The sequence below is a fragment of the Vigna unguiculata genome, chromosome 2 (assembly GCF_004118075.2).
Source record: "Vigna unguiculata cultivar IT97K-499-35 chromosome 2, ASM411807v1, whole genome shotgun sequence".
Lineage (NCBI taxonomy): Eukaryota > Viridiplantae > Streptophyta > Magnoliopsida > Fabales > Fabaceae > Vigna > Vigna unguiculata.
This window is the reverse complement of record NC_040280.1, coordinates 6,955,300-6,981,220: the sequence shown is the minus strand read 5'-3', so window position 1 is coordinate 6,981,220 and position 25,921 is coordinate 6,955,300. Positions and strand designations below refer to the sequence as shown.

The 25,921-nt window shown below is 32.0% G+C and overlaps 1 protein-coding gene across 2 annotated transcripts; it reads left to right on the top strand.

Annotated features, from left to right (window-relative positions):
- The first annotated feature begins 14,878 nt into the window (after positions 1 to 14,878).
- LOC114171733 (probable UDP-3-O-acyl-N-acetylglucosamine deacetylase 2, mitochondrial) lies at positions 14,879 to 25,496 on the top strand. 2 transcript variants are annotated; one of them, XM_028056608.1, is made up of 7 exons: positions 14,879 to 15,004; positions 15,099 to 15,407; positions 15,864 to 16,070; positions 16,428 to 16,529; positions 24,179 to 24,243; positions 24,710 to 24,854; positions 25,067 to 25,496. In XM_028056608.1, the coding sequence occupies exons 1-7, from the start codon at positions 14,954 to 14,956 to the stop codon at positions 25,118 to 25,120; spliced, it is 933 nt and encodes a 310-aa protein (XP_027912409.1). In that variant the 5' UTR covers positions 14,879 to 14,953; the 3' UTR covers positions 25,121 to 25,496. The 2 variants fall into 2 exon arrangements, with proteins under 2 accessions (XP_027912409.1, XP_027912411.1); XM_028056610.1 differs by having other exon boundaries at positions 14,885 to 14,976.
- The last annotated feature ends 425 nt before the right edge of the window (positions 25,497 to 25,921 follow it).

Genomic DNA, 25,921 nt, shown 5'->3' with positions numbered 1-25,921 from the left:
TGGGCTGGCCCGTCGGGCCCAGCCCATTTTGCCATCCCTAGTTGCAGGTGGATCTGGTGAGGCATAGAGCTGGAGTGTGGGCTATCTTAGGGTTTTCTACAGAGTTTATTATTTATGAAATTTAAAGGATTTTGTAATCATTTCGATTATTGAACTTGGTTTTCTTCATTTGAGTTAATAAATTATGGATTTGAGTTACTCTATAAGGTAATAAAGTTTTAAATTTCTCGCGTTTTTGGGAAATGAATTTATAATAAATGAGGTTTAATTATTATTTCTATTTTATTTCATTTAAATTTGTAATATCCGGCCGGGGTGTTACAAATGAAGCTCATGGTCTCAAAAGGTAAATTACCTAACTTGAAGAATGTTGACATTGGACCTTGCGAACATTATATCTTAGGAAAGCAGAAAAAGGTTAGCTTCTCCAAAACAAGACGTATAAAGTTGAAAGATTACAAATAGTGCATACAAATGTTTGGGGGCCAACTCTAGTGAAATCCCTTGGAGGTTCACAATATTACGTAACCTTCATTAATGACTCTACAAGAAAGGTATCAGTTTATTTTCTTAAAATAAATCTGATGTGTTTTCTGTGTTTAAAAAGTGGAAAAAGGAGGCTGAGACTCAAACATGTTTAAAGATTAAATGTTTGAAGTTTGACAATGGTGGAGAATATGACAATAGTCAATTCAAGGAGTTGTGTTCAGAAAATGGGATCAGAATGATTAATACGGTTCCAGGAACACCAGAACAAAATGGTGTGGCAGAAAGAATAAACAGAACCTTAAATGAAAGAGCAAGATGTATGAGAATCCGGTTAGGATTACCCAAGGTATTTTGGGCAAACACAATAAGCACAACAACCTATCTCGTAAACAAAGGACCATCAGTTCCTTTAGACTATCAGTTACCTAAAGAAGTATGGTCTAGAAATGAGGTAAACCTTCCACATCTAAAAGTTTTTGGTTGTGCTTCATATATTTTGTTAGATTCTAATAGTAGAGATCAACTGGACCCTAAGGCAAAGTGAAGTTATTGGTTATGGATTTGACATGTATGGCTACAGGTTTTGGGATGATCAAAACAAGAAAACTATCAGAAGTAGAAATGTTACTTTTAATGAAAACATGTTCTATAACAACATGACTGCAGAATTTGCAAATGCAAATAAACAGCCAAAGCATGTATCATTAGAAGAAATTTTAGAAAGTGATGTAGTCAACAGAAGATAGAATACAGATGTAGAGCCTGAGTCATAGCCTAAGTCAGAACTTGAACAAATAGTAGAGAAAACAACTCCTAAAGTCCTAATTAGAAGATCTAGCACAACAATTGTAGTACCACAAAGGTATTCTCATTCATTGCATTACTTGTTGTAAAGCATTTTGTTGATGCTATGTAGGGAGATGAATCTATTAAGTGGGAACTTGCAATGGAAAATGAGATAAAGTTTATTCAGAAAAATAAAACATTGTCTTTAACAAAGCTATCAGAAGGAAAGAAGGTTTTGCAAAACAGGTGGGTCTATCGGTTAAAAGAAGAACTAGATGGCAACAAAAGATATAAGGCTAGACTCGTAGTGAAAGGGTTTCAACAGAGATGGGGAATTAACTTCACCTAAATTTTCTCTCCTATTGTCAAGATAACATACCATTAGAGTTATCTTGAGTATAGTAGCTGCAAAAAATCTTCATCTAGAGCAGTTAAATGTGAAAACTGCATTCCTACATGGGGATATTGTGGAAGAAATCTTTATGGCATAACCAAAAGGATTTGAAGTACAAGGCAAAGAAAATCTTGTATGAAAGCTTCATAAAAGTTTGTATGGATTGAAAAAAACACTGAGACAATGGTACAAGAAGTTTAATGAGTTTATGAGAAACTCATGATTTCACATATGGGAAGAAGATCATTGTTGTTACTTTAAGAAATATGTTGACAACTATAACATTCTTGCCTTGTATGTTGATGCCATGTTGATTGTTGGTGCTAATATGACAGAAATTGACATGTTGAAGAAACAATTGTCAGAAAATTTTGAAATGAAGGATGTTGGTCTAGCCAAGCAAATTCTTTGTATGGGAATATTCAAGAATAGATTTGAAGGTATTCTAAACTTATCTCAAGAAAATTATATAGAAAAATTACTTAGTAGCTTTAATGTTTGAAATGTCAAAACTAGGAACACACCTTTGGGAACTCACTTAAAGTTTTCAGAAAGGCAATCTTCTCAGACAGAGGAAGAAGAAAGTCACATGTCTAAAGTGTCATATGCATCTGTAGTAGGGAGCTTGATGTATGCTATGATTTACACCAAACCTGACATAGCACATGCAGTGGGAGTTGTGAGTAAGTTTTTATCAAATCCTGGAAAGTAGCATTGGGAAGGCGTGAAGTGGATATTGAGATATTTGAAGGGCACTTCAAAGATGCATTTGTCTTTTAGAAGAAGTAATCTCACTTTACAGGGGTTTTCTGATGTAGATTTGAAGGTGATTTGGATGGTAGAAAGAGCACAACAGGTTACATTTTTACGTTGGGTGGTATAACTATTAGTTAGAAGTCCAAAATTCAAGGAATAGTCTCCCTCTCAACCATTGAAGTTGAGTATGTAGCTATCTCAAAAGCACCAAAAAGAGATGATATGGTTGAAGAACCTTCTAAAAGAATTAGGAAAACAACAAGATGACTCTTCGTTGTTCAGCGATAGTCAAAATGCTATTTGTCTTACTAAAAATTCAATTCTTCATTCTAGATGCAAGCACATTGAATTAAAGTATCATTTTATCATAAACTTGATAAATGATGGAGACTTGTTTTTGTTGAAGATTCCAGGTGCAGAGAATCCAGCTGATATGTTGACTAAGACTGTCACAAAAACTAGTTTAGGCTTTGCATTGCCTCAACTGGCCTTCAAGAAAGTTGATGGTGAAGGCACTACATTGGGTGGTAATGTAAATCAAACCCTAAGTGAGAGAATTGTTAGTATTACGGTGCTTGATTTAGTCCTACATCGCTTAGGATTGTGAGATATGGTTCTCTATTTTGCTATATAAACAACCCTTTGTAAAGTTTGATACGCACCAAAATAAAAATACTTTCTAGTGTAGTCGTGGACGTAGGCATACACATTGTACGTTGAACCATGTTAAATTCTTGTATCGTTTCATTTTCTCTCCTTTATTCTTTACTTTATTGCCTTGTTCCTAACATGTTGGATCATGAGATTTCAAACGAAATATGGGATTTCAAACGAAAGAGCATTTTAAACCGACATGATTTTAAAATAGTGCAAATTTTTATGTCTTCCCTAGAATCTTTCATCTCTTAGTTTGATAATGCTTTAGTCATCAATCTTAGCAGGGACACTTGAGAGAAATGATCCTTTCAACTTAATCTATCATATACTAAATTCCTACTTTGTTTGGATACTTTGCACTAGGTCTCTAGTTAAGAGTGGCCCAATCTTTTGAATTATGGAGATTTACCTTCGGGAAAATCTATCTAACGTAAGGTAAGCTAGTAAAGATTATGAGTTACTATTGTTTTAAGATTATATTAACATTGAAATGCTTGTGATAACAATTTTTGGAGTTTGATTAATTTGTTTGGTTTCTGTTTCGAATGTTGTTCTATGCTTATTCATGTTAGAATGAATGAGAGTTATAACGTGACTTAGTGGTAAAACTGGAAGGGAGGGTGAGAGAGTTGGATTTATCCCTACCCTTTAACAAAATACTAACAATTAACTTGATAAAAAAAAGTTAGAATGGATGATTTGATCTCTTGTGCTAATTTTCCTTTTGATGCATTGAGTATTTAGAATGGGATACATGTCTAGTTTACTTGATATTACATATGATTTTGACATAATTATTAATGAAACAAACCCTTTTACTTTAGATTACAAAATGAGGAGTAGAGAAGTAAGAAAATAAGGAATTTGATGTGTTTGTAATGTTTTTGCAAGTAAATCCAAGGAATTCAAGCATATGATGCTGAGCTCCAAAGTTGATTTGAGCACCATAAGATGTTTTCTAAAGATTCAAATATGAGCCTTACAATTGGAGTTAAGCCTCAGAGAGGAAACATTCATTGCAAGAAAGCTCAAGCTCCATAATTGACAACTAAGGTTCAGAGAAAACCTTCATAGGAAGGAAAACTCTATTACTGGCTACTAGACCAGAAGCTCAAGCGCAAGTTGTAACATCCAAAACTTTTACGATGTAATATTTTTAATATAAAATATGTCATGGTCACATTATTTAAAAATATTTTATTGTTTAATATATAACAAAATATTATTATTATTAGAACAAATAGTGGACGTAATAAATAAGAGAATAAATTATAAATGGTAAAAATGATAGTAGTAATAATAAATAATAAGTACAGGTGCAACAATAATAACAAATGTTTAAATAGAAAATAGAATAATGTAAATAAGTTAACAAAATAATATAAATGTTTAGAATATTATATAATGTATTTATTATAATAAATTATGAATATATAAATATAACAATTATAAATAAAAAAATACTAAAACTAATTAACTAATAACAATATAATAATGTGTTATAAAATATGCATGTATTCTAAATATATTATAAATATACATATATAAATTATAAATATATATATATATATATATATATATATATATATATATATATATTATAATTACATTGTCATTAAAGAAAATGAGATAAATACACTTTGTACAAATTAGATAAGATTTTAAATGCCACAAAATAAGATGCTAATCTAATGTATCAGTAAAGACTAAAATAAAACAAAAAGAAAATTTGCAAAACTTAAAGTTATAATTATATTATATATAAATAATAATAATAATAATGACCAACTTTATCTTTACTTATGAAGAGATAAGGTGTATTAATATTTTGTACTTAATTTTAGAACTTAACATTCTAAAAGGAAGGTGAAGTTTCTATTATTGGAGGGAGAGTGAATCTTTCTTATAGATAGAAGAAGAATTAGTAATAGAAGAGAATAAGAAAGGGAGAGAGGAAGAAATAAAATTTTACGCTGCAAGTTTTACATTTTCTCTCTATGGGTTGAGGTAAGGGAAGCATGCGTGTGTATCGTTTTATTTTTTATTATTTATTATCTATTTATAATTATTTTTATTTATATATTTATGTTATTTTTATATTTATATTAAGTGAAGTATTCTTAACTTTATTCTGTATATTTATCTCTAGTAATTGAAATTTATTATTCAATTTATATTTATTATATTGGTCTTCTTATTTTATTTATATTTAAATTTAATTACGCATTGATCTTATTTATTTATTTTTATTTATATTTATACATCAATTCTATTTATTTACTTTATATTTATATCTAGTTATTTTTACTCAAATAACTTTATTTTTATTTAAAACTATGTAATCTCTGAATGAAAATATCTAGGAGTGAGGTTAATCCTTGTTAGATCTAAAACAAATTATTTTGTAGAATCTCTTATTTTTATTTTAAGGACAATCATCTCTTATTCTTTTATTATGCACATATCCAATTTATTTATTTCTACATCATATGGTTTAATATCAAAATAAAATTTATGACAAATAAAGATTTGATATAGTGGTTGGAAGTATGACCTTGGAGATTTAAATGGGTGGATATTACTCAAGATGAGATGTTTTTGAGTTACTTTGTTGGTCGTGTTGAGACTCATTTATTCTTGAGTTACTTTGTTGGCCATGTTGACACTCATTTATCCTTGGGATACTTTGTTGGCCATGTTGAGACTCATTTATCCTTGGGCTACTTTGTTGGCCATGTTAAGACTCATTTATCCTTGAGTTACTTTGTTGGCCATGTTGAGACTCATTTATCCTTGGAATACTTTGTTGGCCATATTGAGACTCATGTATCCTTGGGTTACTTTGTTGGTCATGTCAAGACTCATTTATCCTGACTAACCACTACAAAATATAATAAATATAATATGTTTATTATAGTTGGAGGTGTAAACCATGGTGATTTAAATGAGTTGTTAGCTCATTTATCCTAACTAGCCACCGCAAAATATAATCATTTGAGTTTACATAAATTCTGGTAAAATAATTACAGAAGATTAATTATAAATGATTTACTTTATAGAATTTGTATGTGACATGATTTGAGTATGATTTGTGTTAATACTATGTGAAGAAATTTTATTTGCTTTATTTGTTTTGTTATAGTAAATTATAATTTCACTAGCTTACCCTCACATATTTGTGGATGTGGTTTCCACCTACGATGATCATATATTTATGTTGATATGCGTGAGAGGTATATATGTATATACCTATATATCTAGTATCAGTAATGCCTCATTGATATTAAATATCTTATCTTTGAAAACATCAACTAATAATTTTGGAGGGCTGTGAATACCCGGTATATAGATTTACATTTATGTGTTGTTGATTATTACTTATGTAATGAATTAAATTGGTATAATTATGTATTAATTTGGGTCGTTACACCAATATATTTTCCTCTTTCTGAAAAAAGATATTTTAAAACAATTACTTTTTTTTCTTCTAAAGACTAATTTAAATTAATTAATATTAAAATAAGAAAAAATATTAAGATTTAAAGATTTATTTATAATTTGAAATTTAGGAAATTAGGATTAAGATACTATTTGAAATCATGTTAATAAAATAAATCACAAGTTTATTCATATATAAGATTTCTTTACAAAATGTTAGATCATTGGTCATAAAAATAAAAATATATTGCATTAATACATATGGAAACTCTTACATTAAAGTAAAAACGGTAAAAGGTCTTAAAAATAAATTGTCCGACAAGATTCATATTATATGACTTTTGTAAGATAAATCACAAATAGTTAAAGTCATAAATCACAAATTTCTTGATATGTATATATAAGATTTTCTTATTGGTCTAAAATAAGATCATTGGTCATAAAAATAAAAATATATTTACATTAATAAATATGGAAACCCTTCCCTTAAAGTAAAAATCGTAAAAAATCTTAAAAAACTGAGTGAAAAAAAATTAAGATCGATTTTTGTAATGTTAAAAAAGTTCATTTTCTCCTATAAATAGTTAAAGGATTTAAAATTTTCATTAACAAATTTTGAGATTTAAAATTTTGACATTGTGTCTTGAAATTGTTGCTCGGAAAAGATGTAGAAAAATTCATTGATATTGTCATTTTTGTTTGCAATTGTTGCTATGGAAGTTTGTTATGGTATGTGTTTTCTGTTATTTCCTTCTCCATTGAATTGAATGTTATTATTATTTGCATTTGTATTAAAAACATAGAATCATGTCTGTATGTAGGGCATTCACTTTCAAAGGAAAGTGATACAGTTGTGATTGCATGTCAAAACGTGGGACATTGTCATGTACACTCAAGCGCTCTACCTTGTGATCCTGAATACATTTCTTGCTACGAGGGATATTGTGTTTGCAATCATAAGAATTTCAAACCAGGTATTCAAATTTAATGCTATTCTTATTTTTAACTAATTTTAATTTTTGGTATGTAATACTTTATCCAATGTACTTAATTTCACTGTTAATTTCACTGTCTTATCGATGTTCAAATCATAGTTATCATTTTAAGAAGCACATAATTCCACATCTGAACATTTCAAATTATAAAAATTATCAAAGTATAAATTCAAAATGTTGTTTTTTTTGTCATTCTTGTTACAAAAGCGTGTTTTTTCAAATATTTTTTGAATTTGGATTCATTGAAATTGTAGTACTGATTATTTGTTAACCTTTTAAAATATACTTTGATTTTAATATTTTAAAATATATCAAAAAATTTCTATCTATTTTAAAGATTCGGCAAGGAAACAATATCAAAAACTTTTTTAATATTTTTCACTTATATGTTCCTTATTATTTTTGTGGGTTAAATATGTTTTTTGTTAGTAAATATTGAAATCAGTCTATCATGAAAACTTTGAACTAATTTAGTCCTTCAACTCTGTAAATGTATAGATTTAATCATCTTAATCAACTTTTATTAAGTTTATTTGACTTTTCAAACACATTTTTTTATAATATTTTAGTTTGTTTGTGTCGTTTGACACATTTTAGCTTCAATATTAGTTGAGAAATACGTTTCACAAGTTAAATAAAATTAAAAAAATTTGGTCTAAAAGATTATATCCATGTATTTCTAAAAATAAATGACTAAATTGGTTTAAAATTTCTAAAAAAAACTAATTTTAATTTTGACTAAAAATAGAAGAACAAAATCATATTTAATCCTATTTTTATTACAATTAATTTTTTTCTTTTTAATTTTGTAGGTAATTTGTTTTGAAGGAACCGATACGACAGAGAGCCACGAGGGAATGATTCTACTATGAAACTTTTGGAATACATATATTTTAGGATTGCATTATTCAAAAATAGGTTATTTTAAGAATGTGAACCCATTTTAAATAACTTTTCTACTCATGGGATATTTTTATATTTTAAGAATGTTTTTTAGGTTATGTTCCAAAGAATTATGTGAAATTTTTTACCTATAATTTTTTTAATCTTGAAGATGAAGACATTATTACTAAAGAGAAATGTATAATAATTAAACAACAAGTAAAAGTTGATTATAAAAAAGCACGTAATAGTCAACTTTTTTTATGTTTTTAAAAATAATTATAAAAAAACTCTAGAGATAAAGAAATATTATACTATAAAACTAATGTTTCATATCAAGTAAGCCAAGAAAAATCTTAATACATTTTTTTATTATTTACTATATTTAATTTTATGTTTTATTATTTACATTTTTATTACTTATTTACATTACATGATATTTCATACAAAAATTATACAAAAAATCTAATTTAATTATACACAGAAGTTTATGAGTTGGAGCATGCCATGCCATCCCCCATAAGAAGAAAGAATAAAAAAAATAATAAAAGAAAGAAAAAGAAAGAGATAATAAGAAGTAATAAGGATTATCTGTTTTTTATTATATATATAATGTTTTTTTAATTAATTATTTTTTATTTGTTTTATTTTTTCTTTTTAATTACTTATTATTATTATTATTATTAACCTACTTAATCACAATATTTTCTAAAATGTTCTTCTTATTTTTCAATATACAAACTTTATCCAGATAGAATTTGAAACATTTTTCTAATATATGAATTTTATCCTAGGAGTTAAAGCGTAAGTTTGCCTAACACTTATTTTTTTTAAAGTGAGGATAAAATAAATAATATAATTATGGGATGTTATAATTTGAATATTTAATTGATATGTAATTTTTTTTAAATAAATTATGTTGTATGATAATAATTATCGAAAATGATAATACTTGTACGGATTTAAGATCACAAATTTGGAATAACATGTAGATCATTGTTTGATTTATGTATTAGGTAATGTCTAAGTCATAGATTAAGATACCATGTGATTCATAGAGTTTTTACATCATGTGACATGTAAATATACAAACTTGGATCATAATAAATTTACCTTTTCATTATTTTTAGGTTTATTTGTAAATTTAAATATTGACACTCTATCAGAACATACTTAATACGAATATTTGAAAATACATAAGTCAATACTATTTTGAATTGTTTATAGATTGCTAATTATACTTTTTTTCTTTACAAATATTTTGTTTTTATGTTGGAAATTTATTATAATACTTTAAGTAGTCAATTAGACAAACATATCACTATGGTAAAAAGTCGATCAAGGTTTAATAAACTAAATTGAAAGTTATCACTATTCAATTAAAAATGTAAAAAATATATTGTTATAAGAGGCTATTTAGTGGGATCTACATAAATGCGAATGGGTGTGTTGTTAAACTCTCTTTTTATTAAATTAAGAAAATGACAAAAATGTTTTAATAATTTAAATGACATATTAAATATAATATTATAGTTACTATCAGGCTTAATTAATCTTTTAGTCATTTTATTTGTGTGGTTCAATTAAGTCGTCATTTTCCTAAAAATGATTCAATGTGATCCTTTTATTGGATTGAAGTTAATGTCGTGTCTATATATGTCATAAATCAATTCATAGTATTTTAAATGTAAATTTTTTTGAAATTCCACATGTCATATTATTATTATGTCATTTGATAGTGATAGTGTTACGTGACAGTGATAATGTCACGTGTCAGTGTCATTTCCACATGTCAATGCTTATATTCAATTTAGTCTCTATGTTTGAAATATTGTCTTATTTGAGTCTTAATTTTATTTTTTATTTAAATTAAAAAAATACCTAATTTAAAAAATGTAAACTGAAACTTGTATTTTTTTTATGTGACAAATATAAAAATTTTAAAAATACAAGTGTCATTATACATTTACGTTTTTAATATTTAAAAAAATTATAAGTTTAAAATAGGATTTTTTTTATTGAAAATAAATATGTAAAAAATAAAAGTAATTTAAATATTTATTTAGTAGAGTGATTTGATGTATAAATTCTAAAAAATTATTTTAACATGTATACATAAGTTGTAATTAAGCTTAGTTATTAATTTGATCTCACCTAGAAGAGGAACACAATACTTCCATCTTTAAAAAAAATGGGACTTAATTGAAATATAAAGACTAAATTAGTACAAAACACTGATATGTGATATTGACACTGACATGTAACACTATTAGTGCAAAATGACATTACAATATAACACATGGCAATTTTTTTTTTTGATTAAAAAAATAAATAAATAAAATAAAAATACTACAAACTAAAACATGACATACACAAACCAAATTATATCATTTTTTTAAAAGGATTTAATTGAAAAAAAAAACACACATTAGAGGATCGAGTTGAACAAAATAAAAAAACACAAGAAAAGAGCCTTTACTATTATTTATTAAAAATTGATATATTATTAAAAAATGTTTGATTCTTTTTTTGTCAGATATATATAATATATTGTTATTGGATTTTATTCATACCCACCTCCTCATTCTTGCACCGAATTAGCTTTCTCTCCTTTCTACCCATTCTTTGATGTGTCTTCATGCCAACATTCAAAAGAATAATGCTCATATTTGATACAATTATAGCACTGCTTTTCTTTTATCATATGGCCTCTTGTCACTTCTTCCTTTACCTCTTTTCTGAATTTCTCTTCTATCTTTAGACCCATTGTTTCCAGAATTTTCTTGGGCCAATGATTCACTATTTTTGCCACCATTTCTATTTCCAGATCTTCCTCTGAATCTGCCTCTACCTCTTCCTCTCCAACCACTTTGACCTCTTCCAATGTGACCCACCTTGGCTTGTAAGGCCTCTTCTACCACTTTCTCACCATTATTTCTCTCGTTCACCCTCTGTTTATATGCTTCAAGGGAGTTTTGCAATTCCTCTATTGTCATAACATCAAGATCCTTTGATTCCTATATGGCAACCATAATGTGGTCGAACCATGGGGTTAGAGTCCTCAAAACTTTCTCCACAATTTTGCAATCTTCTATGTTCTCATCACATGCTCTCATGACATTGGTGATCTCCTGCAATCTGCCCAAATATTCTGCCATTGTCTCCTTTTTTGTCATAGAGAGGAGTTCATATTGCCTCCTTAAAGATTGCAGTTTCACCTTCTTGATTTTCCCAAAATTTCCATACCCATTATGTAAGATCTCCCAAACCTCTTTTGCTATGACAACTTTAAAGATTTTCTGAAAAATATTGGCGGCAACGCATTGATGCAGCAACACACGAGCCTTGCAATCCAACTTCTTCATCTCCTTGTATGTTTTCTTGGCCGCTTCATCAACATTCTTGGGTAGTTCTTTGAAACCCACCTTCATGATTTCATCTATTTTTTGAAAACCAAGAATCGCTTCCATCTTCACGCACCAATCATTATAACCCTTTCCATCAAATATGGGTAAGCTTCCCAGTATAAAACCCCCACCAACCATGAGTAGAACACACAACAATACTCCCAAGATTCCTCTTCTTGAACCTTGCTCTTGATATCAATCTGTTGGGCCTTAAGTAAAGCCCAAACCCATCTCCCATTACTATAATAGATTTTTATCTCCCTCTCTCTGTGCTTCTAGAACCACCCACATACACCACTCCACCTACAACGTTCTTCTCTTCTTTTCTCCTTTCTCTCACTTCTTCTCTACTCCACCACCGTCAAGCTAAGACTTGATTTCCCTTCGAATCTCTTTGCTAGCCACGTCCCTTTACTGCTCACTCACCAACTCTTTTCTTTGTTTGTAGGACACGTACCAATTTTCACACAAGCTGGAATAATGAAGGGAGAAAGAAGATAGCAAAAGAGTTGTAGAAAAGGTAATCTTTGTTTTCATTATTGAATATGTGTTATGTGAAAAATTGCAAATGCACCAGTCACACGTAACAAGTAATAAAAATATCGTTCTCTTCACAAAGACTTGTGCAACACATGACAAATCTTACAATTCACAACTCAAATAGACAACAAACCTCACAAAAATACAAAGAAACTCTTTTTGGTATTTTATCAAACAGTTGGTGTGCAACAAAAATTTAACATAGATTATATACAATTGTCAAGACTATATTTCATTCACTTTATTCTCATGCATTCACAAACATCTCAATTTCAATTTCATGTCAAAATCAACTCATTAGAATACTCAAATCCTATTCCTAGTGACTTTGAGCCTATAATAACTCATCAAGTTCCAATTCCTTGAATCCTCAACAAGTGAAATCATGCATTAAGATCAAGAGTCTTAAGCTTACTAATAAATTATGTTCTATCCCTAGATATAAGTTCCATTAGACATTCAATTTCAGTTCTAGGTTAAAAAGACATTTTTCAACACCTCAAGAACCACAAATCATGCATGGGTGGCCAAACCAAAGCAAGCATTAAGCATGGAAATCAAATACTAACATAAAAATGGAAAAGCATATGGATTAACATCACATAATACACAAAAATTTAGTTCATTACATCTAATCTCAACAAATAGGTTTAGCTCTCCATGGTGGAGAACCTAGGTTTTACAAATTGAAGAGATAGGGAAGAAATGAAAACCAAAGAGAAGATGCAAGCCTTCTCGCAAGGTTCTTGGCAACTGCTCCATGCTCCAATTGCCCCTCCCATTCGCATCTTCATCTCCAATTCGCAACCCATCTCCTCTCCAACTCCAAAAAGGAGGAAAACCCACCATGAATGGAGGAGAAGACCCAAGGAGGAGTGTGAGAGTTTTCCAACACCCCTAGCAACCTCCAAGAGGCTCTCCAAGCACCCCAAAAGTGTTTCTCTATCTTGCAAAATGAGGAATGGTCCAAACCCTCACGATAAACAAGATTAAAAACCCTTTTTGACATGTCAGCGACGCCACCGCTCAGCCTTGTCTCAGCAGCGCTGAGCGACAAGTTTTACGAATTGAATGATGTTCAGCTCCACTTTCCACTGCTCAGCCTTATGGCGCTCAGCCCCAATTTTCCACCGCTCAGCCTTGGACAGTTTGACAACATTCTGTATTTAAAGCACTGATGTTATTCTGGTGGCGCCCGACAAAGGTATTTGCTTCAAAATCAATCTTTTCTTGTCCAATCATGTTTCCTTGAGTTCTTGCTTGTTTCCTCCACCACAAATGCTTCCTATTAACTTATTTAAGACACTTAGAAAATAGATTAGAGACAAAACAAACATAAAACAACTAAAAAACAAAATAATACAAAATACACTAAACTTGAAGATATAACACAATAAAAGTTCGAAAAGAATTGATTTATTCATAACAATAAACACACAAAAAGATAAAAATAAACATTATCAATGTACATATATTGTAAAAGTTGTACATGAAACCGAAGCAAATATTTATACAATGTTAATTGACTCCGATTCTAACGGAAACGGAGCTCGGAGCTCAAAACTTATTTTTGGTTACAACTACATATACTGGAACACCAAATTGTCCTCATATATAGTGCATAGTCTTCCTCTTTCATCAACGACCGCATAACGATGTAACTAACTGATAAGCATTAAATGCTAGCCATCGAACTTCACCCAACCTATACCACAAATATAGAAACACAAATGGACTTTCAGGAGTGCACCTTGCTAATTTCTGTTTACACCCTTTCTACACCAAATAACTAAATTCATCTCTATTTCCACGACCATTTTATTGAATAAAAATATTATTATGACAAATACTTATCTCAACCACATGTATATGGAATACATATAAACATATTAGTTAATAAATTTCTCAAAATCACTATTTCAAATTATACATATAAATTTCTTCTACTAAGATATGATAGTTGATTACTTATAATAATTATTACATTAATTTGTTGGTTACAAAGTAAAGAGATATAAAACAATATTATAATGATTTGATGTAACTACATTTCGTCTGTATACACTAATTTAGTGGAAAAACTTTAACTAACCTACTACATTACTAAATATAACCATTATTTTTTATTTTGAATGTTATACTCAAAATATAATAATAATTTCCTTTAACCTTTTATTCCACAATTTTAATTATTATAGAATTTACTATTCACAAATCTATTTAAAATTAAATATTTTAACATATACTTAACATAAAACTCATTCATTAATTAACTTAACTTTTATATTATGAATCTCTTCAAAAGTGCATTTGTTTTAATAGAGACATGTTTATATAATTAACTAGACATACATATATTGTATAAATAAAATAGATAATATATTACAAAAAATTAAATTGATTAATTAATAATTATTTTATATTTAAAATTCTTCATTTAAATAATATATCTATTTTATATTATTCATTAAAATAAAATAATATAATAATCATCTTACTATAAATATAACAAAAAACGAAAAACAACGTCAGCAGACAGGCCTCAAATTAGTTAAACCAGTTCTCTGGCAACGTGAAGACAAATTGGGAGTTATCGGTGACAGTTTGAAATGTTAGTCTCCAACGCACTCAGGTCAACAAAACTTGTGTCATGGAAACCTGTTCGTGTTAATTTTTCTGTCTCTCTTTGTTCTTCATCTATACGTATGCACTGTCTGGTACGCTTACACTAACCTCTTCGACGCGCTTTTGCAGACGGGGCGGCTTCAGCAAACCCTAGCGGGATGCGTGGAGAGGAACGGCGTGGGTTTGCATTCGGGGAGGGTTTGGTCGGTGAGGATGTGGCCGGAGCTCGCTTCCCGAGGCAGGTACTTCGAATTTCGTTGCCGTTCAATTCCCGCCGCCGTCGAGTTCGCTCAGGTCTCGCCGCTGTGCACCACTCTGAGCAAGGACGGGTTCCGAATTCGAACCGTGGAGCATTTGCTTTCGGCTTTGGAGGCTTTGGGTGTTGATAACTGCAGGATTGAGATTGAGGGTTTTGATGATAAAGAGAACGACGCTGAGGTAACGTTGTTGAAGCATTGTTTGGTTCATGGAAAGAAGATGAATAGCCTGTTAAGTTCGTTATTTATTAAAGAATCGTTCAAATGAATCCAAAAAAGATATAAAGTTGGCTCACTAGAAAAAGTGAATCAGAGGGAGGGATAGGTGTCGGTTTGAGGCTCACTAGTAAAATTAACTCATTAAACGTTTCTTTCTACATTCAAAAGACAAATTAATCCCCAAAATAAATATTAATGAAATATTTCAAGGTGAGTATGACACTAATGGATTAACTCATTTTAGGTTTCTTTAATATTCTCCTTTGCTCTGCTTCATCATAAAATTGTTCTAGTATTTCGTGCAAAATATTTGTGAATTAATTTTCTTTACTCCCTTCCGTTCCTGTTTACTGATTTCTTGTATTGTAATGAATAGTTTGTATTACAAAATTATTAGTTTCAGTGGTTTCTCATACAGATTCCTATATTTGATGGGTCAGCAAGGGAATGGGTGGAAGCAGTGGAAGAAGTTGGTTTAGCGGTGGCCACTGATCTTGATGGCAATAGTGTTGAGAAAATGGCACCACATGTGAATGAACCCGTGTGTGCTTGGAGTAATGATTCTTTTGTCGCTGCATTTCCTTCTACAGCGGTTCAAATAACTTATGGCATCAACTTTCCGCAGGTAAATATAGGATAACGATACATTGGGTTGAGATCATACAAAATTTCTTGGCATGCCATTTAGAGATTTCTCTCCTATAAGTTAAATCAGTTTATCCACCTCTACTTTTAAGAATCTCTCTCATCTAACTTTTCCAAAGGTAGGGGTGTATGAATTGATTTTAACTCTTTGGTTCATTTTACCTCCATATTCTTCTCCAACAAATACTTTTCAATGAGTTTACCGAGATTGTGGCTGTGTGCTTTATGTGCTGTCAATTGTATATCCACAAAAAATTAAAGTAATTGCATGTATCTTGTTCCCAAATATTGGTAGGTTTGGCATTGAATAATGGACAAACACACCTTCCTTTTGCAGGCACCTGCTATTGGCTGCCAGTGGTTTTCTACTTCCCCATTGGATAATTTGGTTTATTCCACACAGATAGCTCTGTCAAGAACCTTCTGCATTTATGAGGAGGTTAGTTCTGCAGTTCTTCCATTTATAATATAGTTATTAACATGTTGGCTTCTTTCTACTACCATATATATAGTGGACAACCTGCTTGAGGTGTAAGATGTTACTTGTACGTGGAACTTGAACATTTGATATTAAGTTGAACTGGATATTGAACAACCATGATTAATCCACATAACTGGCATCAACTATAACCAAATGACACCAACATGTTCGATCAAAAGCTGAATTTTCAGTAAATCCACTTAGACAGTTTATTTTTGGTTGGTCTCTTCTAAACTTTTCTTATTATGATTATAATTGAATCGGATCCATACCTTTTAGATTTCAAAAGTTATGTTGGTTTTTTATTGCTTACCTCAAGCCTGTTCATCTTTTAAAAGTAAAGATAAGAATGCTATTCCAATCATTAAACATGCCATAATCCTAACTAAGTTAGCACTAAAATATGTACAATCATATGCATCATTCCTAGTATTATTAATGAAAGAAAGGAAAATATAAAAGTGGGGGTCAAACCAAATCCACTATGGAAACTGAGAATGCCTTCTTCGTCCCTTGGTAAATAAAGTTCCTAATTCCATTCTGATTCCAAATGAACCTCTATTTCATGTTGCTCCTTGTGTCTTTGATTGCGTGTGTATTTGTGCACAACTTATATCCAGATTTGGACAAACTATCCGCTAGAGCCATGAAACGTATCTTCTTAGGATATTCTTCTCTCCAAAAAGGGTATCGTTCTCCTAAAACAAGAAAGTACCGCATGTCTGCAAATGTTACCTTTTTTGAAGAAATATTTTTCTTCTCTTCTTTCTGTCACAAAGTCAACTCTCTATCCAACTAGTCTTACCCATTCAAGTAGTTGAATCCTTGGCTTACTCTACTCTTGACAACCCTCTAGGTTCCTCCCCTATTTCACCCTAAAAACTCATTGTTGTCTATTATCAATTACCAACATTGGCTACGAGTGATCGGTCCCATATTACTTGGTGAGTCCTTTTCATCGAGTCCTTTGCCATTGCCACTCAATACAATAATGAAGATTTTGGTTGACCTGTTTTCTCTGAAAAGGCACTTGTTCTACTTGTAATCTTCATCTTATTTACAATTTTCTAAACAATCATTGGTTATCCCCTTCCTATTTCTCATTTATTTCCTATCTCTCCTTTTACCATTCCAAAAGTGTGATTGAAGCACTCGATCATTCTGGATGGCAACAAGTCAGGATTGTTGAAATATAGGCTCTTAAACATAACGCATGGGACTTAGTTCCTTAGCTACCTTGGCAGAATAAAGTTGGTTGTAGATATTTGTATGCCATTAAAGATGGGGCAAATGGTGAGGTTGATTGCCTTAAAGCTCGGTTGGTGACCAATGTTATGTTAAGATATATGGTTTGTATCACAGTGATAATTTTCTCTTGTAGCCTATGCCTATACATCTCTTCTTTGCTGTGGTAGCTCTTTGCCATTGGCCTCTTGTTAAGAATGCTTATTTTCATGGCGATTTGGAGGAGGACATCTACATGGAGCAATCTCCTAGTTTTGTTGCTTAGAAGGAGTTAGGATTGGTTTGTAAATTGAAATGGTCCTTCTATGGTCTCAAGCAATTTCCACTACTTGGTTAGGAAATCATAGTCATATTGTTCAAATCTTTGGGTTGAAATGCAATCATTTGCTCTTTTACCGCATACATCTCTTGGAAAATGTGTTTATCTAATTGTGTATGTTGGTGATATAGTTATTAAAGGAAATGATGCTATCAAAAATAACTCAGCTGAAGCTACATTTTTGCAAACACTTTCAAACCAAAGATCTTAGGAGTCTGAAATACTTCCTAGGCATGGAAGTACCTCAATCAAATGAAAGTGTTTTGATTTTTCAAAGGAAGTATGTGTTGGATATGTCGATAGAAACATGACTGTTTGATCGTAAACATGTGGATAGTCCTACGGAACCAAATAAAAAATAAATAGCTGAATAAAGTGTGACCCTCTCAAATCCAGAGAGATACAAAAGACTTGTGGAGAAACTTGTTTTTCTTACTATTAATTGGCCTTACCTATCTTTTGCTACTAGTGTGGTGAGCCAATTTATGTAGGCTCCTTGCATTGATCGTTGGAATGTTGTTCTTCACATTCTTAGGTACCTCAAAAGGGGTCCGGGACAAAGTCTACTATATGAAGATAAAGGAAGTACCTAAATATTTGAATGTTGTGATGCTGATTTAGTTGGGAAAAGCAAGAACAAAATGCTGTTGCTTGATCGAGTGTTGAAGTTGAATATAGGGTAATGGCATTACTGACTTGTGAACTGGTGTAGATAAAACAATTTGTCCAAGAACTGAAGTTTTGTGAAACTCAGCAAATGATAAACAATTGTGATAATCAAAGCTTGGGAAATATAAATTGTATGCTCCAGCTTGAAGGAGAGTGCTAGAGTAGTTTATATTATCTTCTAAAATGCCATTTTTGTGTTATATCTATAGGTAACCTAGTATCCTATGGGTTCCTTTTTTTCTTTCACTTTTTCCTTAAGCTTCACATCCTTTGTTGTTAGTTGAATATTAAATGCAATAGTAAAAGCTGTTGGTAGTATATTAAATGTATTATTAGAAGTTATTAGAAGTTATTAGAAGCTCTTAGAAGATTCTAGAGATCTCTTGTAATTATTACTTTAAGGTTTGAGATCTCTATAAATAGAGAAATTGATGTACTGTTTTTAGTGAATTAACAATACAGTAAAATCCTCTTTCTTTCAAATTATTCCTTTCAAGTTGGTATCAGAGCTCCCGATCTAGGGAGCCTTGCATCTGCATTTCTTCTTTTCCGTCTTAGTTACGGTTCTCATTAGTGCTGTCCGAAGTGCAGCCATTTCTTTTATTATTGGGTTGCCTGAAGTGTCCCAAGTTGTGGTTTTGTCATTGTTGCTACTGCATCACTGTTGTTGTTGTCGCTGCTGCATCCTCTGTTGCATCATTACTGTTGTTGTCTGCATCACTGCTCTAGTGCCCACGAAATTTGGGATCCATGACTACAGAAATAAGTAAAAATTATATGTTCTACTCTAGTGCCCGCGAAATTTGGGAGGACCTTGCAACTACCTATTCTATGCGACAGGACATCTCTACGTGCTATGAGTTAGAAAGCAAGATCTTTGGTGCCAGGCAAGGAACTCTCTCTGTTTCAGAATATTATGGAAAGTTGAAGTTTTTGTGGATTGAGTTGGACCAGTATCAAAACTTGAAGCTTGAGAATAGCAAAAATGCTATCACTCTTGCTTAGTTTGTTGAACGATCTCGAATATTTAAGTTCTTATCAGGATTGAATCCTGAATATGACCATGTTAGGGCTCAAATTCTTGGGAAGGAAAGACTTCCCTCTCTTTCTGAAGTCTTCTTCATTGTCCAAGGTGAGGAGGCTCGTCGAATGGTCATGATGAATGAGACCTCCACCGAAGGTGCTGCTATGTTTTCTGGAAAGACTTCCAAACATGGGAATTCAAATCTTGCAAATATTAAACTTAGCTTAAAAGGTAAGGAAGAGCGTTGGTGCTCTCATTGTAAGAAATCTGGTCACACCAAGGACACTTGCTTCAAGCTACATGGAAAGGAGAAAGCTCTCAATCGTCTAGCAGAATTAAAAGGACAACCCTCAAGGAAAGCTTATTAGGCCTCTTTAGATTCTGAAAATCTTGACAAGACACCATCTTCCTCTTCAACTAAGGAAGGAATGCCTACACTACATGCTGAGATTGAACGTCTAAAAACTCTGGAGTCAATAAGTAAGCCACCTTCTGGTACTTGCTCTCTAACCATGACTGGTAAGAACTCTAATTCTTCTTTTAATGTTTCTAGAACTTTATGTAAGGACTCTTGGGTTTTTGACTCTGGTGCAACAAACCATATGACCCCTCATTCATCTCTTTTAACGTCATTTGTTACTCTTTCTAATAACCACATTACTATTGCCAATGGGACCCATATCCCAATACATGGACGTGGAAATGTTTCTCTTTTGCCATCCCTTAGTCTTAAAGATGTCCTTTATGTTCCAAAACTATCTAATAACCTTATTTCTATTCGAAAACTTACTCATGACCTAAATTGTTCCATAACCTTCTTTCCACTCATTGTACTTTTCAAGATCTTGCCACGGGGAAGTTGATTGGAGTTGTTAAGGAATAGGGAGGGTTGTATTGCTTTAACAACTTGGAAACTAAGAGTAGTATTGGTAGGCAAACAACTACCTCTTGTCTCCAGTCTTGCACTTCTTTTGAGTCTTCTCAAATTTGGCTTCTCCACCGTCGTCTAGGACATCCGTCATTTTTTGTTTTAAAGTCTATGTTCCCTTCCTTGTTCACCAAAGAGTCCGTTGAGTCATTCAAATGTGATGTATGTCAAATTGCAAAGCACCATCGTGCTACATATCCTTCTAGTAATACAAAGAGTGTTAATCCTTTTGATTTGGTTCATTCTGATGTTTGGGGGCCTGCATCAAGCTCTAGTATATCTGGTGCTAAATGGTTTGTCACTTTTATTGATGATTGTACCCGAGTTACATGGATTTTTCTTATGAAAGAAAAATCTGAAGTTTTTAACTTATTTGTTAGATTCTTTCATATGATAAAAACACAATTTGGAAAGTCAATTAAACATTTGTGTTTTGGTAATGGAAGGGAATATATAAACCGTGACATGTCTAAATTCTTTTCCGAGAATGGTGTTCATGAATTCACATGTGTGGACACACCACAACAAAATGGCGTTGCTGAGAGAAAAAATAGACATCTTCTTGAGGTAACACGGACACTTCTTTTCCAAATGTACCTAAATCTTATTGGGGAGAGGCTGTCCTTACTACTGCCTATCTTATCAACCGATTACCCTCTCGGGTTCTAGATGGTTTGAGTCCCATTGAGTCCATATCTTCCTTCTATCCATCTGTTCCTTTTCTTTCTAGTCTTCATAGTCAAGTGTTTGGATGTGTTGTGTTTGTCCATATTCATTGTCAATTCCGTGGAAAGTTAGATCCTAGAGCTATTAAATGCATCTTCATTGGTTATGCATCTAATAAAAAGGGATATCGGTGTTACCATCCTCCAAGTCGAAAGTTTTTTACCTCCATGGATGTTACTTTTGATGAAACTAAATCTTTACATGCGTCCTCAACTTCAAGGGGAGAGTTCTTTTGAAGTTGGGTCTTTTGAATCTCTTGAGTCATCTTTTGTACCTTCCATAGAGAAACTATCTCATTCTGATAATACTCTTGGTTCTCCTAATACTTCTCCAGAAACATCTTCTATGGATGTCTCTAAAATTGCTCCGAACAATACAGAGTCAGGGTCATCTACAGACTCTAGTCGTCCAGAGAGTTTTTTCCGTATACAATACCAAAGGCGACAAAGACAACCTAACTCTATCCAAGAACAACTTCAATCGTTTGAACCGAGGGTAAGTAGTCCTTCTATTGATACCTTTGAACCTTTGGAAAAGTCTTTGAATAGTAATTGTGAAACTGACCTTGATGACTTGCCCATTGCTTTGAGAAAAGGAACTCGGTCTTGTACCAAGTATCCTATCTCCCATTTTGTGACCACTAAACACCTTTCTATGCAACACCAAAGTTTTCTCTTTGCCATTGATGCAATTAGATTCCCTACATCAGTTCAAGAAGCATTGAAAGATGAGAATTGGATTCAAGCCATGAATGAAGAGATGAGTGCCTTAGAAAAGAACCAAACATGGGAAATTGTTGATAGGCCACTAGATAAAAAGTCAGTGGGATGCAAATGGGTTTTTAGTCTAAAGTATAAATCAGATGGCACATTAGACTGTTACAAAGCAAGGTTAGTTGCCAAAGGATATACTCAGACTTATGGTGTTGATTATGAGGAAACATTTGCTCCGGTGGCAAAGATGAATACAGTTAGAATCATTCTCTCATTGGCAACTTATTTTGGTTGGGAATTGCAACAATTTGATGTAAAAAATGCTTTCCTGCATGGAAATTTAGAGGCAGAAATATACATGGAAATTCCTCCAGGTTTTGAATCTAGTAAAGGTGGGAATAAAGTGTGCATGTTGAAGAAAGCTTTGTATGGGCTTAAGCAGTCCCCTCGTGCTTGGTTTGGTAGACTCACACAGGTTATGATCTCCATGGGGTATTGACAGAGTCAAGGTGACCATACCCTATTCATCAAACATTCCCAAGAAGGTAAACTTACACTACTCTTGGTCTATGTTGATGATATGATTGTTGCAGGAGATGATGAACATGAGAAACAAATCTTGAAAGAAAAGCTTGCTGCCCAATTTGAAATGAAGGATCTAGGAAAATTGAAGTACTTTCTTGGGATAGAAGTAGCTTACTCAAAGAAAGGCATATTTATTTTCCAACGAAAGTATGTTATTGATCTTCTCAAAGAAACATGTATGATTAATTGCAAGACTACTGGAGTTCCTATAGAACAAAGCCATAGAATTGGGAGTGAAGCCAGTTCTACAATAAATAAAGGCCAATATCAAAGACTAGTTGGGAAGCTCATCTACTTAGCTCACACTAGACTAGACATAGTCTATGTTGTGAGTGTTGTAAGTCAATTCATGCATGATCCAAGGGAGAGACATTTACAGGTTGTAAACAAGATCTTTCAATATTTGAAGAAAAGTCCAGGAAGGGGATTATTGTTTAAGAGAAATGAAAAATTAATAATGGAAGTGTATACTGATGCGGATTATGAAGGGTCTATCATAGATAGAAAATCCACTTCAGGATACTGCATGTTCTTGGGTGGAAATTTGGTGACTTGGAAAAGTAAGAAACAAAATGTTGTTGCAAGGTCTAGTGTAGAAGCTGAATTCCGAGCTATGGCACAAGGGGTGTGTGAATTGCTATGGATGAGAATTATCCTAAATGATCTTAAAGTGGCATGTGAAGAACCTATGATCCTTTATTGTGATAATAAGTCAGTCATTAGCATTGCTCACAACCCAGTTCAGCATGATAGGACTAAATACATAGAGATAGATCGACACTTTATTAAAGAGAAACTGGATAGTGGTCTTATCACTACTTACTACATCCCATCTGGACTTCAGTTAGCAGATCTGTTCACGAAAGGTCTTCCCACTGAGCGATTTCATAATCTCACATGCAAGCTGAGAATGATAGATATTCATTCACCAGCTTGAGGAGGAGTGTTATTAGTTGAATATTAAATGCAATATTAAAAGCTGTTGGTAGTATATTAAATGTATTATTAGAAGTTATTAGAAGTTATTAGAAGCTCTTAGAAGATTCTAGAGATCTCTTGTAATTATTACTTTAAGGTTTGAGATCTCTATAAATAGAGAAGTTGATGTACTGTTTTTAGTGAATTAACAATACAGTAAAATCATCTTTCTTCCAAATTATTCCTTTCAAGTTCCTTATATGTGTGAGGGTGTTTGTGTTTGTATAATGGACATAACTAAACAGTTAGATCCACGTTAAGAACTCTTAAACACCTTTTCTCTTTAAGTACTTATTTTCTTTAATGACTAGTAGTTGTATATGTTTGATAGTATGCCATTGTATGCAGGTATATATGTTTGACTAGTATGCCATTCTTTAATAACTAACATTGGATACCCTTGATTAAAATTTCTTGCAGATTGAGCCTATGCGCAATGCTGGACTTATCAAAGGAGGTTCTCTAGAGAATGCCATTGTATGCAGGTATATACTTTGCTTCAAGCATGCATTATAACTGATCGAAGCTCAGCTACATGCTGATAAAAAAAAATGCTAGATAGTGAATTAATTTGATAGCCTATTTTACTATAGCAGATAAGTTCACGCAGCATTATTTTAAGAGTAGTTTGAAACAACATGAATATTTTAATGGAAATCCCAGAAATGGTTGTTGTAGTCAACTATGTATGTGTAACCTTAAAGACGTTGCTTTAAGATGAAGTTAATACTGTTGCATATGTAGAATAGGCTGGGCTACACATAAAACTTCGATTCAGTTATATTCTGGCCGTATTAAATTACGTTAGTACAAAGGTGCAAATTGTGTTCGATAGTTCAATGAGATCCGGGAACACATGAGAAAGTTATGCATGGATGATTTCCATGTTGCCAATTGTGCTTCTTAGCTTCTGTGTTATTCATTTATAATTGGTACCCTTATTTTTTGCAGTGGCAATAAAGGTTGGTTGAATCCACCTCTGCATTTCAGTGATGAACCATGTCGTCACAAGATCTTAGACCTCATTGGTGATCTCTCGATGGTTGCTCAATCTGGGAATCAAGGACTTCCAGTAGCACACATCATAGCTTACAAGGCGCGTGCCTTTGGTTCTCTCTTCCATATCTTAAATATTCTTCTTCTCATTTATCTGTTTTACTCTCACTTTCACAATCGATGACGTTGAAATATTTATAAGTGTTTTTTGTTGATTATGTGCAAAACAAAGTATGCTATTAGTGATTTGAATTATGCTCGAGATCTGTGTTGTGAATAATTTTTAATGCGATTGATGTATGTTTGATGCAGGGTGGCCATGCATTGCATGCTGATTTGGCACGCCGGCTGATAGGAATGAGTTGAAAGGCCAACATGATGACAATGGTTACTGAGAAGCTGTTCTTTTAGGTCACTTCTGAGCTTCTATGCAGAACAAGCTGAAATTGTTATCTTTGGATGAGTAAATTTTGGTAAATAACTATTTTTTATAGAAATTGTAAATGTTTTGTAGTAAACTATATTTTGTTTGGCTATTTTTTTATAAGAAATTGAAACAGGCTCAAACAACCTGAACCAGTTTTCTTTTTCTCTAATTTTTGTTTGTATTTTAATATATTTATTATTTTTATTATCTTGTGTATCTAACAAATTATAGAAACAATGGGCACTGGTCGTTCAATTCAAAATGTATAAACATTGGAAAAAAAAAAATCAGTAATGTACCTCTGTTGCAACTTCAGTTTATGGTTTTGTTCTTACTCTCTGAAAAGTGATTCTGTGCTTCCTGTGATGAATTTTGTGAGTTCTTGCTCTCTGAAAAGTGATTTTTTGCTTCCTGTGATGAAGTTTGAGTATCGGATTTGAATGGCTGTGTTGTTTGCCTTTTTGCTCTGCTGTGTATTATGATTCTGAATTCAGTAGAAATTTGATATTGTGGAGATGAGTGATACCCATGTGGGAGTGGGTTGAAGATGATGGATTAAAATAATCCTAGATGTTGTAATGGTGAAGGGGAATGAAATGGAAAGGATGGAGAGTGGTTTGGGTGTGGAGGAAGATGGAGGATGTGATTGGTTGATAATGAAGATTGGAGTGTACCAGTGCAGGGAATGCTCGGTGATTATGATGACCAAGCGAGAAAAAATGTGGGGGATAAGATCAAAA